General features: G+C 45.8%; 2 protein-coding genes across 4 annotated transcripts in view; one reads left to right on the forward strand and one right to left on the reverse strand.

The window, feature by feature from the left end:
* The window catches only part of Cpes (Ceramide phosphoethanolamine synthase), a 93775-nt gene extending 90686 nt beyond the window's left edge, over nt 1-3089 (reverse strand). Inside the window, exon 1 of the mRNA XM_072285296.1 lies at nt 3069-3089. The gene's annotated coding sequence lies outside the window, so the exon portion shown is untranslated. The remainder of the gene's footprint in view (nt 1-3068) is intronic.
* LOC126518007 (nucleoredoxin-like protein 2) overlaps nt 1-15322 on the forward strand; it is a 73535-nt gene extending 58213 nt beyond the window's left edge. For 2 of the 3 annotated variants that reach the window (XM_055064234.2, XM_050167849.2), the window contains exons 2-3: nt 13261-13562; nt 14794-15322. In XM_055064234.2, coding sequence (XP_054920209.1) covers nt 13276-13562; nt 14794-14935 — 429 coding nt within the window. In that variant the 5' untranslated portion in view covers nt 13261-13275 and the 3' untranslated portion in view covers nt 14936-15322. Of the gene's footprint in view, nt 1-9270; nt 9444-13260; nt 13563-14793 lie in introns of those variants that run through there. The other variant, XM_050167848.3, reaches the window with a different exon arrangement.
* Nucleotides 15323-19034: the final 3712 nt, after the last annotated feature.

Raw genomic sequence — 19034 nt, forward strand, 5'->3', positions numbered from 1 at the left:
ACATAACGAAGTATAATATGGATAGAATTGAACATGCTTTCAGGAATGGAGGAAGCCTAAAAGCAGTGAAGAAGAAACTAGGAACAGGCAAGAATCATATGTATGCGTTAAGAGACAAAGCCGGCAATATCATTACTAATATGGATGAGATAGTTCAAGTGGCTGAGGAGTTGTACAGAGATTTGTACAGTACCAGTGGCACCCACGACGACAATGGAAGAGAGAATCTAGAGGAATTTGAAATCCCACAAGTAACGCCGGAAGAAGTACAGAAAGCCTTGGGAGCTATGCAAAGGGGGAAGGCAGCGGGGGAGGATCAGCTAACAGCAGGTTTGTTGAAGGATGGTGGGCAGATTGTTCTAGAAAAACCGGCCACCCTCTATACGCAATGCCTCATGACTTCGAGCGTAACGAATCCTGGAAGAACGCTAACATCATCCTAATCCATAAAAAAGGGGACGCCAAGGACTTGAAAAATTATAGACCGATCAGCTTACTGTCCGTTGCCTACAAAGTATTTACTAAGGTAATCGCAAATACAATCAGGAACCCCTTAGACTTCTGTCAACCAAAGGACCAGGCTGGATTCCGTAAAGGCTATTCAACAATAGACCACATTCACGCTATCAATCAGGTGATAGAGAAATGTGCGGAATATAACCAACCCTTATATATAGCTTTCATTGATTACGAGAAAGCGTTTGATTCAGTCGAAACCTCAGCAGTCATGGAGGCATTACGGAATCAGGGTGTAGACGACCTGTATTTAAATATACTGAAAGATATCTATAGCGACTCCACAGTCACCGTAGTCCTCCATAAAGAAAGCAACAAAATCCCGATAAAGAAAGGCGTCATCCAGGGAGATACGATCTCTCCAATGCTATTCACAGCGCATTTACAGGAGGTATCCAGAGACCTGGATTGGGAAGAATTGGGGATAAAAGTTAATGGGAATACCTTAGTAACTTGCGATTCGCTGATGATATTGCCTTGCTTAGTAACGCAGGGGACCAATTGCAATGCATGCTCACTGACCTGGAGAGGCAAAGCAGAAGGGTGGGTCTGAAAATTAATCTACAGAAAACTAAAGTAATGTTTAACAGTCTCGGAAGAGAACAGCAGTTTACGATAGGTAGCGAGGCACTGGAAGTGGTAAGGGAATACATCTACTTAGGACAGGTAGTGACCGCAGATCCGGATCATGAGACTAAAATAATCAGAAGAATAAGAATGGGCTGGGGTGCGTTTGGCAGGCATTCTCAGATCATGAACAGCAGGTTGCCATTATCCCTCAAGAGAAAAGTGTATAACAGCTGTGTCTCACCAGTACTCACGTACGGGGCAGAAACCTGGAGGCTTACGAAAAGGGTTCTACTTAAATTGAGGACGACGCAACGAGCTATGGAAAGAAGAATGATAGGTGTAACGTTAAGGGATAAGAAAAGAGCAGATTGGGTGAGGGAACAAACGCGAGTTAATGACATCTTAGTTGAAATCAAGAAAAAGAAATGGGCATGGGCAGGACATGTAATGAGGAGGGAAGATAACCGATGGTCGTTAAGGATTACGGACTGGATTCCAAGGGAAGGGAAGCGTAGCAGGGGACGGCAGAAAGTTAGGTGGGCGGATGAGATTAAGAAGTTTGCAGGGACAACATGGCCACAAATAGTACATGACCGGGGTAGTTGGAGAAGTACGGGAGAGGCCTTTGCCCTGCAGTGGGCGTAACCAGGCTGATGATGACGACCATGATGAATGCAGGGGGGAGGGGATGTAGCGGACAGACTGCTCTGAGCATTGTGAGCGGGTCCAAGTATCCAGTGCTAGTTTTTCCCTGATGCGGTGTTTTGGAAAGTAGCGTTGTGTGCTCAATTTCGTTTTTCTCGGCGCCGATCAGCAGACTCTCGTGCTTTTCGTCAATTACTACGACCGGGTTCTGAAACCGAATGATGATGATATCATCATCATCATCATCATCATCACTGTGGCGCATACCCACTAAGGGGAATCGTGCAGCTTTGAAATTTTGTGCCAATACTCCACTTTGCCTGCACCGTGCGATTCTATGCTCTTTACACTCTCCCACCCCTTCTCTAGCTGTACCACGGGACCGGCTTCCCACGCATACATTTTTTCCCGCCACTTTGACACTCCCACAGCTAATACATACATACATACATACATACATACATACATACATACATACATACATACATACATACATACATACATACATACATACATACATACATACATACATACATACATACATACATACATATTCTTGCAGGCCCCTTGTTTGAGTTGTTTTCTAACTTAACACAGGCAAAAAAATTTATGCACCAACGGCAGTGCACACGACATGACCGTGCTTCGCGAAAGGTGCGGTGCTGCTCATTTTATCACAAGCTGTATAGATGACGCTCATTATTATTTCCATTTTGAGCGTTTCGGCATCCATCTTAGACCTGTCGGGCCTTCGAACGTATACACCTTAGTCGGGAAAACGTCCTCTCGACGTCACAGCCACCGCTCGCAATTTGCAGAGCAACGTCAGCGCTGCCGCATTACCGCGCCATTTGCATACATACGACACGCGGGAAATCCGATGCGCCGTTGTGGCATTCTATCATGCAAACACGGCTACCAAACGAGCAGCTTGAGCTATCGCTCACGCGAGGCCGGCAGCCGCTGAATACCGATGCCGGTTTTTCGCTTGAACGTCAAAAGAAAAGAAGGCATATGAATTTGATTATTTTTGATAACGTGGCACATATCTTGACAACTTGCTCACACAACGAGGAGAGCGTTTATTGGTTTTGTAACGCGTTCATTTAGTCATACCGTTTACGAAATGTGGTAATAGGAAAATATCCAGTTAAACCGAATTTTCATAACATTTCCTTGGGGGGTGAAAAAAGAAAAATCTAGAATTACCCTGTTTACCCCACAATGTGCCCAATGCATTAAAACTTTCCCATTGTATTTTGTGGTGTTCGTGAAAAAGACACTAAAGTACAGACAAGCAGGCTTAAATAAAAACAAATGTCATTGTGTATACGTACGGTTTGTGATGAACAATAAGTTCCACAAGGCATTCCTTCAACGTCTTCACAAAGAAGATGCGGCGTGGCAAACTGTGTATCCTGTAAACTGTGCAAACGTGTATCAACGAATGTATATCTAACAGAGAATTCAGATTAAAGGCGTTTTCGAACGCGTGTCGGTGTTGCAGGAACACCAAACAATAACACACGTTTTAATTACAAGCTGCGCTAATGAAACGCAAAAACAAGCATACTTCTATAGTTTCGCTATAGTTATGCAGACAATAGCCCTACATCTCATGTTAATTTTACGTGAAAACGTAATTGTGTCGGGGGCTTACGCTTTCCGATTCCTCGATGAAAGTGGCCTTTTTAAGGCGTCAGAGAGATGCGACTACGATTTCTTGTGTTAATATATATACTGATTAATTTAATTTCTGTCTTGCACTGCGGATAGGGATGTGAGGGCTTGATAAAAAGATATAACTTTAGGAAGGACACTGTTTTTCGTCGTTTCTTTCCCCGGGGCATAAAAAGACAGAAAATAACGGGTCCATATTTACCCAGTATAAAATGGAGTGCATTGATTATGGCACAGTTAAATTAGTGTCGCTTTGTAAGTACAGGAATTTAGGCGACATATCATTTCATCTAGTTTGTGTAGCATTTTTTATGGTGGCGGTGAGCTGGATCTCCATCGTTTGTTGCTCTGAGAGGCAGCCTCTACATGAGTCACTTATTTAAACCTCTATCGAATAAAAAAGTGTAGAGAGGACGGTCCTGGTAATTTGCTCATTCACAATGACTGAAAAAAAAAAGTGGCTTTCGAAAGCTTCTCTGGTGCCTTGCCTAAAGTATGTCAACGAACGTCTGGGTCGGCATGTAGGACATAATTGGTTATTTTTAAATGAGTATACGTGACAGAAAAAAAAAAAAACGTAGTCTGATTTGTTTATTGGGTGTACCTGTCAACCCAGTAATTGTACGCTGTGGAACCTCAATTTCTCGAGAACGCAGCTAGTCATTAATTACGTCAACTTTAACGCTACCGGTTCAGAAACGCGCTCCAAAGGCAGCGCGGTTTCGGACGTGCGCTATTCACTTCCCTGAAAGATGACGCGGCAACTTCACGGTATTGGACACCACTGAGACGTATACTCAAGCACTGATTACCCTCGTATTCAGAAATGCGCCTTAACTTGAAGCTCATGCTTGACTTAGTCGAAACAACGCCTGACGTGAGCGTATACACCGAAGGATACTCAGCGAGCGTCCTGCCCTGTAAAATAATTCACACCCTTATTCACTCTGAAGGGTGTAAATTATTTCACGGTGCGGGCACTTTCATGCCAGGCGTCATCTAGACCAAGTCAAGCGCGAGCTTCGAGTTAAAGCGCATTTCTGAATACGGGGTTAAGACTACACTGACGAAAGCTCCAATCCGCCAGCGCTCCACGGTACACAAGAGGCTAAAACGATCGAGTTCCCATGCGTTTCCAACAGACGCGCACAGTTGGAATGTGAAATATGGCAGCTTTTCGGCGACATGGTCACTGTTTAGCCTTCAACCACCGCACTTGGCTGACTGGCACGCCATCTAGTTGTATGTGATATTACGTGACCATCATTTCCACTTTCGGTGACACGAATAGTCCACTTTTTTTCCACGTGCGCGTTTTGAAACTGGTTACATAAAAGGTTGCATAATTAATTATTCGCGGTGCATTAGACTAATTGAAGCTTTGTGCCGTAATTCGAAACTATAGCTGAAAATCAGACAAAAATATTGGACACAGACATTTCGCATCAGGATACTTCAAAAGTGCATGTAAGCTGAGAGGTGGGTAGTTCGGTGCAGCATATGCGAGCAGCCGCCCATTAGTGTTAGAAATTCTTCTGCCAGTAGCTGTTCCCTGCAAATGAACAGCTCGGTGGTTTGGTAATCTGTCTCGATATAAAAGGAAAGCCTTCGCGGAAGTTCCCCCTTTCCATTGGTTCTCAGTCTCGACGTAAGTCTTTTGCTGTCATCTTCCAAGGTGGCAGGCTGTAGGCTGCGAAACAAATATGAACTGACACACTTATAGCGCAAGATTTTTATGGTGTTGCTAGTGAGAAACAATTTCATTCACTAGATTTGATGTTGGAAGGGATTTTTTTTTTTGCTTTGAGATGTAAACTAAAGAGAAAGGCTAAATTAAGTGCGTAGGAAGCGCGGTAAGGCAGAAAATATGGAAAAACGCAATCTGTGGTGGCAACGGTGCGCGCATTGGCTTGTCAAGACGTCATGGATTTTGACAACATTTGCATGACATCTATATTTAACTGTTCTCTTTGTTTTTTTTTTGAAGGATTATACTGCGTTTCGGATGAACGAAAGGCACAGTTGGCACCTAAACAAGTCCCACATACGAGAAAAACCCTGAAAATCATGACGTCACACTTAAGTGACGGTCACTGAGCTTTTAACAAGAAATTTAGAGAAAAAAGAATGTTTGGCCTTCATTACTACTTCGATTATTCACCAACGGTTCTTTTAACAGAATGAAGAAAAATAATTTTCAAAGAATAATTTACCATCGCTAACTAGTTTCAAGCGAGCTGAAAAAGAGAATATATATATATATATATATATATATATATATATATATATATATATATATATATATATATATATATATATATATATATATATATATATATATAACCGCTCGTTTCCCTCTGTTTTGTTGTAAGTTGCGGGCATGCTCGACACTGACGCGTCCTCTGATGTTTTTTTTTTTTTCCCTCATGGCTCTCGCGTCTCCTGTAATCCGGCTTCTCCCCGCAGCTGAGCGCCGGCCACGGTCGGTGTGGTTGCAGCGCATTACGAGAGATGGCGCGATCGATGGATGTATGGATGGATGAATGAGGCTCAACCCTTTTAATCGGACGGCGGCGGCGAGCGTTGCGCTTCTCACGCCACCTAACGGCAGGGTTACCCGGGCGCGACAGGGAGTAGGCTGTAGGCTCTTGGGGTCGGCGACCGGCGCGGATATTTCGCCCGTGCGCCGACCCGCCTTGCGGAACCGTCTTGCGAAAGGCTTGGGAGCGGGACACCGGAATGGTCGAACACTATCGCTTGAAGGCGACACCGTTCGCGTGATTGTACCCGCGAACGATCAGGCGTTGGCGTCCAGCATGGGAGCGAACATATTCGCTCGCTATCCTGTCGCGGTGAGATCGGCACGTTCTATGTGCTGTGATACGGCTAGAGAGGCATTACTGGATGAAAGGTACAATAATTGCACTTGTGAATGTTTGCCCTACTGTGTTGTCGTTCCTTTGTTGCAAGAGCACATGTGAGATCCGACAAAGTCTACAGGCGCCCACATGTTTGACCTAGTTCTTGCGATTGCGGGTCACGTGATAGACCGCGCGTGACAAACGCGCTCCTCCCGCGATCTGAAAAATCGGAAAAACTCGACTAGGTGTAGACAGCACACCAGCCTCGCCTCGCTAGTAAAATACTTCTGCGCAGGCACTCGTGGTCGGTTGACGAAAATTTCGCAAACTACCAAGAAACTCCGAGCGAATAAATAAGCGGGTTATTTGTTACAAGACGTCCTCATCTTGCCAAAACGTTTATAAAGGTGTCTGTGCATGTACCATCCTCTGCTGTTATTTTTTTTTACTTCCGTGTATGTTAAGAAAAGTGGATACTTTTTTTCAGCATTTCCAAAATTTCCGGAAAGAAGAACCTAGTTCTTTCATGGTATTTTTTTCACGGCTTCAAAATTTCGGGAAATTTCACATCGCTATACTTGCGGCTGGGGCATCGTAAGCTTGGTACCCTCCGCCATGGCTCAGTAGATGTCGCGTTCTCTTGCCAATAACGAGGTAGAGGGTTCGATTCGAACAACTTTTCAGAGGCATTGCCGCAGTTTTTGCACGATGCAGATCCTGCACGTTCTTACATAATTTTCTTTGATTTAAATTTTTTTCTCATTGTCCCTTAATGCAAATCCTCCGAATTATAAAGAAAGGAAGATTACGAACTCGATTCACGGCTACGCCAACCGCATTTCGAGGAGCGCGTAATGCAAAAAAGAAATGAAAAAGAAACTGTGTTTTTGTAATGAGAGGTACCTAAATCAGTTGGCACTGATAAGGTATTCTCTTAACTGTATACTTTTGCTAATTTCGCGGATATAGGTTGATCATTAATAGAGAATCTGAGAGCTAGATTGCAGTACTCTTTCTTCAAACTTCACGGCGAAACCTTATCGTCAGTGTGACGACGCAAACTTCAAAAGTATTTTCATATAATTCAGCTGTTGTAGTGCAGTAGAAGTTCTCGAGGCTCGCCATAAGTTGGGCGTCTCGTTATTTTAGAACACAAATGTGGTCCATATTTGCGTATACAAACAAAACCAACTCTGTGCGCGAGCAGATGCCGTCACGAAAATCTGTGACGTCACGATGAGGTGGTGCGGGAACGTCGAGGCGGCGGCGCCACAAGTCCTTTGCTTACAAGCCCGAGAGCGCGGGGATCAAATACCGGCCACGCGCGCGACCGCATTTCGATGAGAGGCAAAATGAAAAAAAAAAAAATAGAGGCACCCGTGAACCGTTTATTTGGTGCACGCTAAAGAACCCTGGGTAGCCAAGATTATATTCCAGAAAGATTTAAAAAGAAGTGCTCGTTGCCGGCTCTGTTCTCAACGGAATTACGCAATAAAACACGAAACGCCACCTAAATATACTGACTGCAACAAATATACGGCCTAAATTAAGCGCATCATTCCTTTATTAAAAGAAGCGAGTAGCTTTGTAGAAGCGTTAGGATATTGGCTTACGCTGGCAGTCATCGCCGTTTTGATCTGCATAAGGTTTTTTTTTTCTTTACTAGTACGGCCAGTAGCGTAATTTAGAAATGCAACTAAACTTTCCTTCTCCAAGCTTTTAGCTCGTGCGTAACTTCGGCGCCGCCAATTCAAGTGTACATGTAAAACGCAGCAATGCCTTGCGAGTCAACCGCTGCACCGATTTGAATGAAAGTTGTTTCATTTGAGAGAGAAGGCGTAAATTCTAGTGAATGCAGGGAAGCAGAATTTTGGTTTAAGGCTTGAAATTTTTTACGAATGTTGCCGTAAAATTCGTAAGTACGAATAAAAAACACAGAAGCATTAAGTTTACAAATCCATAACTCTGCCTAAAAAAACAGGTATACCGCCTCTCTGTAAACCGCATCCGTTAGACCGCGTCAAGCGAACAATTTCGACGCACGAATTTGCAGCTTAACGTAAATTTGTTACAGTGTCTGCAAATGTTTTGCAAATGTTATAGTCACAAATTAGTGTTACATTTCAGAGCGGCATATATCAATTTTGTCCGCTTTAGATGTATTATCAGGTGTGGTTTACATATCTGTCACATTATTTTTTTTCCTAGCTGAGTTACAGAGCTGTAAACCTCATAGTTTCGTTTTTCGAAACCTTACGATTTTAAAGAATTTTTGCGGAAAAAAAGAACTGGCAGCCTAGACAAAAAATCCGCTCCCAACATTCACTAGAATTTTACTTTTTTCCTTTTAAATTCAACAAACCTCATTAAATTCGCGCAGCGGTTGTTGAGAAAAGCGATTTCATTGGGCTGCTAAGAACGAGGTCGCGGGATCGAGTCCCGGCCACGGCGGTCGCATTTCGATGGGGTTGAAATGCGAAAACACCCGTGTACTTAGATTTAGGTGCACGTTAAAGAACCCCAGGTGGTCGAAATTCCGTAGTGCCCCACTACGGCGTGCCTCATAATCAGAAAGTGGTTTCGGCACGTAAAACCCCATAATTAAAAAAAAGAAGAAAAGAAAAAGCGATTTCAGCGTTCCCATGCATTTCGACAGGAGCCTCCGAGCTAAAGCTTTCTACTAAAGAGCCCCAGGTGGGCCACAATTAATCCAGAGCCTCTCCACAACCGGCTTGCCTCGTACAACCCACTGTATAGTTTCGGAACGTTAAACTCCACAAAAGCGCTCGTCCGTTTCTTTCTTATCTCTCTCTGGGCTGTTGATGCTTCTTCAATTTCCGCGCCGCAAATACGGACGCGAGCCCGCAACTCGTTTTACTCGACACGTAGACTCGGTCGCGCTCGCACCCTAAAACAAACAACCAAACACCAAGGCATTGTGCGAATGTTTTGAAGAAGCGCGCTCGTCGCATGCATACGGCAACGTGTTCTTTCTCCATCGCGCCACGAGCGTTGCTGCGTTGGCAGTCGCTTGCGGAACACGCCGCACATCACTTGCCGGCCTCAACGTTGTACGCACAATATCGCTTTGTGTCTGCGGCGTCGTCGGCAGCTCGGACTAACGTGCAGACAGCTCGGAAGCTGAGTTCCAGTGTGTTACGGCTTCGAATCGTGAGTCACAAGTCTTCTATACGCGAGATTTGCCCGTGCAATCGATGAGCAAGTTGTCGTTGTATGACGTCTCCGCTTTAGGTGGAAATACGTTTTGTGGGAAGGCAGCGGTGTGGATCGGAGAGCAAACGGGGGTATAGCCGATATTTCCAGTCGAAGTTTACGGTGTTGGGGGGCAATGTAATGCGCAGGGCAGGTGACCGGTGGTCTCTTGGAGCTACAAGATAGCTGCCGAGAGAAGGGAAGCGCAGTCGAAGAAGACAGAGAATTAGGTGGTGCGATGAAATGAGGAAATTTGCGTGCAATAACACGGAGGGGGGGGGGGGGGGGGGTCAGCTGGCGCAAGCCAGTGGCAATTGGCGATCGCTGGGAGAGGGGTTCGTCCTCCATGCAGTGAACATCAACTGGTATATCGTGATGTTCCTATAGAATTTTTTCTTCTTTAACTTAGCACTTATACCAACACTGCAGGAGTACTCTTTCTCGAAGCTAGTGTTACAAGCTCGTGACTCCCGCTAAATGGATGTTACATTCATTACTGCTCAGATTCGATTCCGCTACCTGAACACGTACACTGAAGTGGATAATTGAGTAACTAATTAATAAAGCTTTGCCATTTAACGTCACACTGCGATTTGTCGTTCGACTCACCCTCAGTTTAAGTAATCAAGATGACATGAGAAAATTGTGACACATAGTACAGGTAATTTCTAATAATAATAATAATAATAATAATAATAATAATAATAATAATAATAATAATAATAATAATAATACCATTTCACACACTTGCAACCTACAGTTACCTTTATAACATAGGATTTCTTCCCCCCTTCTTTAAGGCAATCGTGAAAGTTTAGTCATTTTTCTCATCTATGTGTATCCGTTCAGGACATTAAAACACGCAATTCAATTGGGTTTCTGTTACCCACTGCTTTGTTTTTAGGTACGCACGACTTTGAGACAGCGGGCTCTTTAGTAGACTAACTTTCAGTTTTGTCCCGGTTAATAAACAACTGACGAGCTTTCACTGTTATTACAACGATCTCTAACCTGTTGGGCTACGTATGTAGTTGGGCTACTTAATTCCAGTTATACATAACGTTATGTATAATAAAAACGCAGCAGCAGAAGCCTGACGAAACAAACGCTGATTTGTTGTTTTTTTTTCGCCCTCTACTGTGCAAAATAACTTGCGCCCTTAAAAGCAAGAAAGGGTGTAAATAGGTGTATAACTGACAACTTTACACCCGTGTAAGGGTGGGCGTTATAAACCGATGTACACCATTTTTCACTTTTAAAGGTGTAAACTATTTTACAGAGTATTGTCCCTTTAAACCGTGCCCGTGTCCGTTCGCATTACTCTGTCCCGCATGTGGCGTAAGCCACAGTGTTCAGCCGTGATTTCTTGCTATAGCATATAGGTTTTTCCAAATGCGTTTTCTTTTTTTTTTCCATTTAGTAAAAAATTAACCATAGCGAAATGGTAATAGTATTGCGGCACACTTGGCTGGCCAAATATCTAAAGGTCGTGCAACTAAGCATCGCGCTGCTACCATAACTGCGAATTCCAACGGTGACAGTGAAGCCTGCCCAAATACCGCGATTGCACTATATTCCTTTTTCTTTTTTCTTAGCCCCATAAGAGCTCCTTCCTTTCCTTTTTTTTTTCGAGAAAGAAAGAAGCTACCGTAATGAATCACTTTTATGGCGTTACATATGTGTTTTAATAACACGGTTAGAACGCAGAAGCTTGCCTGCTGATAGTGTGGAAAACAATATTTCAATAAAAGCCACGATGATAGGATGCCTACCGCCAGCGGTGAGCTGATCACACCGCCAAAAAGTGACAATCACTCATGGCCGAGCTGAGGTCGTCAGGATCCCTTAGCGTCACTGACGTACCGGTACGTTCCCGCGTTTCTGTCCCACCATGTTTTTTTTTTAACGTTTCTTTTGTCAGATAGGAACGTGAGGACCACACCAAGAGGGGCATTTGCTGTTATACGTGTAATTTTTTTTTCATTTCTGCACAACCAAAAATATGCATCATGTTCGTTTCATAATATACTAGAAAAGAAACAAGAAAATAAAAAAAAAATTCAAAGCGGTGGCGGTGGGTGACCTCCGAAAAGAAAATGAAAAAGAGATACTGAAATGGTTAAGCCGTTGAGCGGCTAAGAAAGCGTTAAAGCTCTTTTAAACGATCTTAGCAGAGATTTCGGAGCCCTCTAAAATGAGCACACGAATACCATTAGTTCCTTTCTGTATTTTCTTTAGCGTTCCACGATGACGGCTTTTGGCCACTGCGCCTCATGGCCTTACGAGTTCGCGCGTGCCGACGAAAAAGAAAGAGAGAGAAAAAAAAAAAAGACGCCCGCCTTGCAACGAAAACTCTCCTTGGCACCGACCGCGCGCGCATAGACAGCTGGGTCGCAAGTTGCAGCTGCGGTCGAAAGCGGTGCGGCACGCAATGCACAGCACGTTGTGAAACGATTGCCTTTCTCTCTCTCTCTCTCTCTCTCTCTCTCTCTCTCTCCGTCCACAACCCACTTTCCGCACTTCGTCGTTGTTTTGCACGCCGTCGGCCTACTGGAAAACTGGTGCGCTCGCACGCGCGCTCTCACAGGGAAGGTCGGCGAGACTTCGCAAAGAAAGCTTAAAAAAAAAAAAAAAAAAGAAAGAATAGTGGTTACAAATACACGGCCACGGCCACCCGCGGCCGCAATTCTGCCGCAGAATGGGCGGTCTGCGGGTTCGATTCCCTAGCCGCGGTCGTCGTCGCATTCCCGGAATAAGTGGGTGGGAAAGTGTACAGGTTCTGCAGGACGACACGTTTATCGCCGCAGGGTGGCCAAAATTAAATCCGCAGACTTCCACATACGGCGTCCCTCGATTGCAGCACACTGATTAATAAAGCACGCACGATTTAAGTATTTGAGAACACAGTTCCACGGGGCAAATTCTTCTGCACCGGTATATCATTTTGGTTCGATTGCATTCCTCCTTCGTGACGAGAGAACAATTCTGAGGATAATAGCGAAAAGAAAGGGGGGAAAAAGGGAGGGGGTATAGGAAGGAAGGTACTTCTTTTGGACCGCCTTTTCAAAGGTTTACTTGATAAGAGCGTAGTGCGTCAGCTTAGCATTTGGCCAGATTGGATTAATGAATTACTGAAGGAAGAAAGGAAGGAAGGAAGGAAGGAAAGAAAAAAGAAAGAAAGAAGGAAAGAAAGAAAGAAAGAAAGAAATAGTTGCAATTCGTTACCTCCACCACCACCAGCGGTTAGCTATGTCGTTGCCCTGCTGAGCTCGAGGTAGACGGTTCGATTCCGGCCGCATTTCGAACGATGGGGGCTGAGTGCAAAGAGACTCGCGTATATCGATAGGCTTAGGTGCACGCTAACAAACCCCAGGTGGTCAAAATTAACCTGGAGTCCCCCAGTACGGCGTGCCTCGTAATCAGATCGTGCTTTTGGCAAGTGATCACCCCAGATCTTTGTTTTTTTCTTTTCATTGGTTACCTCCGCTGTGAATTTCCTTTGATGCGAACAAACAACTTTAAGAAATATCGTGCGATAGGCGAGAGCAACCTATGATGGGTGTAACCTTAAGAGACAGGAATACGGAATATACATAGATTACAGAGCAAACTGGTGTGACCTATCTTATATTGAGGAACAACATCGTACGGGCTGTAACAATTAGTGAGTACGTATAGTTAAGCTAGTTCGTTGAATTTAACGTTACATATAATTACTGGTTATGTAAAGTTTTGCTGATTCATAACTCTACATAAGGTATAACATTAATCTCAGGTGAAGAACGCAGTCATGTTCTGTGGCAAAACGCTGATACGAGCAGACGGCAGCGAACACTCGGCCGACGAGGTGCTGCGCGACGCCAAAGTGGTGGCCCTGTACTTCTCGGCCCACTGGTGCCCGCCTTGCCGTCACTTCACACCCATCCTGGCCGAGGTGTACGCCGAGGTGAAGGAAGCGCTTCCCGGCACCGAGGTCGTTTTTGTCTCGCTGGACCACACGGAGGAGGACATGCTCAAATACATGGACGAGAGCCACGGAGACTGGTACGCCTTCAAGTACGACGACCCCTTCCGAAAGTGAGTACGCGTATAGGAGAGAGCATCGCGCTGCGCGATTGAAGCCAAACGTATCGGCCCAACACGTGATGCAATCATCATGTAGAAGAAGGCGGTGCGGTCTATAGCGACCCGCTCTGCAGGCTACGCTGCAGCATGCGTGAAGAGCATGGAGGAAGGAAAAGGCCAGCGACGACTACGACACTCCCTAATGCGAAATTGGCTGATGCGGGCAATCTGTCTCGTGCGGCACGTTGCAAACGGAGCGAAGTGTGGCGCGACTGCCTCGCTAATCGGGAGATCGCGAGAGGCGGCGCGTGGGTGACGCGTGGGCGCGATTCACAACAGCCGCCGCAGTCAGACCTCCGCTCATGCAGCGCTTTGTTTCCATACACATGACGCGAGCTACTCTGGCGCCATCTCGTAGCTATCATCGCCGCAGAGCCCGTCTTGCGCGGCACTACGCTTTTCTTCTCACGCGTTTGCCATAACCTCCTCCTCCGCTTTCCTCATCGCGCTCTTGTCGCTATCCCCGTCTTTCTTCCCGTGCTGCGCTTCGCGTTCGCTCTTTCATCCTTTGCTGTGCTCGTTCGCTCGGTTACGAGGTACGTCGACGCTCGTCGCAGGAACGCAGTAAGCGTTCCACGGGAAGCGGAAACGCCCACTTACAGGGAGAACGCCGGGTGTAACGGCTTGTTACGAACTCTGTGGCACTGTGATTGGGGTTGTGATCTTTCAAGATGGTGCTATTATAGCTGAACCATGGAAAAGGGGTTTTGCGCGGCGAGGACGCGATCGAAGTACAGGCGCCGAGAGGGAAAAGGTGGGATAGGCGGTAGGAGAGGCAGTAGCCAGCGCAGATTGGTTGACGTTAGCGTCACTAGGCCGCAGCGGGATGACGCCCCAGCGTACGAGTTTGCTCGGCCGTGAAGTGAACGCGAAATCATCGCTTAAAAGCGACTTCAACTGTGCGTGAGGTGTACACGACTTGTTTATCATTATAATTTCTAAACGAAAATGAGATAACACTGTCATCACGGCTACATCATACCGAATTTCACCTATATTCACGACTGATAATTCATGAAGCGTAATTTATTTCTTCCCGCATTTGTACTTTCGATTCAGGACGGTAACAGTTGTCGCCGCTACATCCCCACTCCGTGACTGATAAACTATAAACTCGTTCTATCACTGCACTGATAAGCCTATTTATTTTTCTTTCCCTTCACCTCTTCTCCCGACAATAAAGGGAGCTGACAAGCAAGTACGTCAAAGGCATCCCCACCCTGATTGTTGTCAAGATGGACGGCACGGTGATCACTTCGAGTGGACGCGAAGAAGTTCAGGAAGAGGGACCACAAGCCTTTCACAAGTGGACTGATATTGCATAGGTTTACCGAGGTTGCCCGCTAGCAGATCTTCGCATTGTGGGCGCTGCCTAATAAAGGCTAACTCTTCCGGCACCAACACATCATGATTCAAACCTGCTTAATCTTCATTTGTTCAGCCGCCAGGGTTAGAGTCTCTACCGCACGTACAGTTACAGATAGCGTTTCATTTTCGTCACTGTGGCCAACTAATTAAGGTTTCTTCCCGGCACAATATTTTTATTTGCTATTCTAATTAGGAGTGAACGCAGTGACATTGAATAATTCATCTACAGTTCCCACTGCCACAGCTGGACTTAATCCAGTGAACTTGCTGATTTCAACAGCAAAATTCCGAGGCTCACAATTTATTCACTGCACTTCTACTAAATAAATAAACTGTTTTTTTGCAATTTGTACGTCTATTGTGTTATTTTGTGTATTTTTGTGTGTGTTTGATGATGTGGATGAGGACGACGCCGCAAGGTTGAATTCTGTCTGTGACAGCCAAGTTAAGACAGACGAAGAATGCAAAAGCTATTGTGCAGTGATTTTGGTGCACGCCAAAAAGCCATCACAGTGGTTGAAATTTCAGCGTGCACACACCACCGTTAATGCGCACACATAACTTGGGAGCGTAAAATTTAAGAAGTTGAAAAAGTCGCAGTTTCGCCCGGAAGACCATTTAGTGGACAGCTATGCGAAGTAAGAATAGTAGTTTTATCGGCACACTAACTAAATTAACAAGCATGGTGCCACGCGCGCACAAGCAAACATGAACCCATCTCACTCGATGACCGTGAAAACAGGCTGTCAAAACGCTGCAGTGAGGAAACGCGGCAGCAGCAGCGAGCGATTTTACCTTCGTGTTTCCGCTCGCATCAACACGAAGTAAAAAACATTCGCTGAGGTTTAGCTCTTGTAAATCTAGTTATCACGAGCGAAAGTCTGTTTGGCTTGATTTTGCAAAGACTATGCACACAGTATTTCATTAAAGTTACCCCACAGTCTTTCACACGCGTTACAAACGTCACCGAATGGGTTGTCCGTCAAGTCACGGTGAAACCTGGCCATCGCTGTCGAGCTTGCCGCAAGCCGAAAGGTGTGGTTCGTCAAACGTTCGTTGTGGGTGGCGTTGTTTGTAACCACGGCTTCATCCCATTATTCTTGTTATTGTTCGTGTTGCTGAAGGACAGCGGCGGTTGCAGTAGCTTCGGTCTTGGCACGCTTCCGCGCTTGGTAAGCTTCTCTATAACGTGCCAATCTGGCCTCTCTTTGCTCCGCTGTTTCAGCAGGCAACTTTGAGGTTTCGCAGCCTGCTGTCTAGCTATATCTACTGGATGATTAGATTACACGGCCACAGACGGCCCAGCCAGCGCGCCATCCATGGCGAGACCGAGCGACCAAGCGTCGGCGAAGCAGCCAGCCCTCGCCTAGTCACGTGGTACCACAGCGGCGAGGCTCCGAGCGAGCGCATCTGCGACGCCTCTCCGCAGCGGATCACGTGGAGTGACGTCACACCTGCCACGATCGCGCTCCTGCGGCTCAAGTTCATTGCGACGCGATGAATGACCTTGCGAGACATTGCGTACGTTGAGCTTTCGCTCTAAAATGCAAAACACAGCGCAGCGCGCACCATGTGCCCATCGCAGATGGCTTTCAAGACACAGTGGTCAGGGTTTCTACCAAGTTGACATTTCCTAATTCCCCGAGTGCCTTTGCGAAATTCCCTGAGTGATGTAGAACTATGTTTTATGTTAAGACGGGCTGATATCATATCGCCAGATGCTGTCACTCTCTAGTAAGCATGTGAAAAAAAAATTTAAATAAGACGACTTAATCCAATTTGAATACTAAGGAGTAGTGTTTATGTTATTCAAAAAGAGAATAGAAGGGAGGGGTTAGTAAAATGCACAACAAATAAAATGTATTCGGAAAAAATTGCATATGGAGTCTGACATTCTCAAATACGAATAAAAAGGAGATGCATACAAAAGCAAATATTTTCGAATATGAGCTATTTCTATCAACTATCTAGCAAGCTCAGTGGTATGAGGCCCGAACTTTGTCACAATTGAGATTCTCTCTCAACAGCTCGTAAGTCAACCTCAACTGTCCTGACATACTCTCAGCCCGCGCACGACGCCTCAGTGTTGTGTTTCACTGCTTTAAAGAGTTTATTTTGGTTTGGATTAGGGACACCTGCATCTCGGCTTCCGCCAACACTGTTTTTTGAGCTCAAGCTCCTTCAAAACGGCGGCACCAGGCTTCCTTTCCCGTTCATTACTCAATGCGTAGGTGCTTTCTTTTCTTCTCCTCCTTCTGCCACTCGTTCGCCCCACGGACCATTTGAAGCGTCTTATTGCTCACGTCCGATTTTTCGAACTCCTTAGGGGGCGCGAAGACGTCCGAAAAATCGGCCAGCTGGAAAAAAATATACCGTATTCATGTCCTTTACTGCCCTTACGGGCTCAAGCCGCCACAGGCACATTTGAAAACGCTCTGAAAGCCTGTCGGTACACGTATTAGGCATATCGGTGCTCGTACTGTGACGGGAAATGCCGGGTGCAACCGTGTATAATTAAGGAATACATACTGTGTCCCGTGACAATAGCCCCTTCCCACGCTTGTTATGCTTCACTGCAATACTTTTACGTATGCTTCACGAAGTAACATTTCTGTATAAAGGCAAAGCTGACTTTTGGGAATTGCCATTATACAACGCATCGTGCTTTCCAAGCTTCCAAACCAATCCCGAGGACCACAAAGGTGGTAGTCATTGCTGCCATTGCGGACAGCAGCGAATTCTTTCAATAAAAAACAAGGCACCGAACGGCAAGAAGCTTCTTAGCGAACGTGGAAGCAGCTAGGCCTGGCGTTGCCGCAGTGGTGGCTACGGCTGCCAGCGGATCTGCGTGCGAGAGCGCCGGTTCGAGGCGGCGAGGTAATCAAAATGGCAGCATAGGTGGCTTTGATTAATGCCGTTTCGAACCTGCGGTCACTGCAAAATATCCGGAAAATTGGACGGCGAAGAGTTCTTGCGTCCGAAATTTCAGGCGTTCCGATACATTGACTCTATGGGGTACGTGGTAGTGCCGCGAAGCCGTCCAAGTTATCGGGAATCCGGAAAGTCGGTCCTTGGCTATACTCTGGCAACTCTTCCAGCCGACGACAGGACGTCAAAGACGATTCATTACAATTCCTGTCTGTTACTCGAGCCAGCATTACCGCAACTTTCGGCGCTTTCAATAAAATTGCAGCTAATTTTCTCTGATAGAGGCATAAATTCCCTGAGTTTCCCCTGAGTTTTTCCACACTACTCAATATCCCTACAAATTCCCGGTTTTCCCGGTTGGTAGACACCCTGGTGGCCCAGCCGGGGCCGCGCGGCCGCCCGGAGTATAACACACATCCCCCTCCCTACCCTCACTCCGAAGACTCGTGCACGACGGAAGGCGGCGCGCTTCGTCCCCGCTTTCCTCCATTGCGTGCGCGAGATTTAGCTGCGATCGCCAGCTCACCCTCGCACGATTCCACTCGCACATACAGCATACGGCGCGCATTTTATCGCCCTTGGACTTTATACGGAACCTCACGGCGACGCCGATGGCAGAAATGCGCCTGGAGTGTTCATATAATTGCTATTGCAATAAGAGATCGGAACGGGCGAAAGTGCTTACATTGAGTTAGGAAATAAACCAACTGCTTACATTGAGTTAGGAAATAAAAAGGTTAAGTGCGGTTCGCTTTGTCAGACGACCCTTCAAAGTCTAGAAACCGCGCATCAGTAGGAATGTTGCACTGAAGATTTAAACGACCGTAACGAATAAAACTAGTTGCGTTTTGAATGAGTGAAAACATGCCAAGAAATCACTCAGCACTACAGACTAAAGCGCAGAACACTCCCACCACCGCATCCAAAGCTCACGAAGACGCAAGAGACAACACTCAGATTGTTGCAAACCAACACGTTTCCTCCCCCAAGGAGGCTCCATCTGATGTTCCTCTACTCTATATGACGAACAATGTAAATACTGCGAACAGCTAGACACACTCTGGCACATTGTCATAGATTGCAAACAAAATCCAGACTTGCCTCTTCTATACCACCACCCCCAAAAGA

The sequence above is a fragment of the Dermacentor andersoni genome, chromosome 11 (genome assembly GCF_023375885.2).
Source record: "Dermacentor andersoni chromosome 11, qqDerAnde1_hic_scaffold, whole genome shotgun sequence".
Taxonomy (NCBI): domain Eukaryota; kingdom Metazoa; phylum Arthropoda; class Arachnida; order Ixodida; family Ixodidae; genus Dermacentor; species Dermacentor andersoni.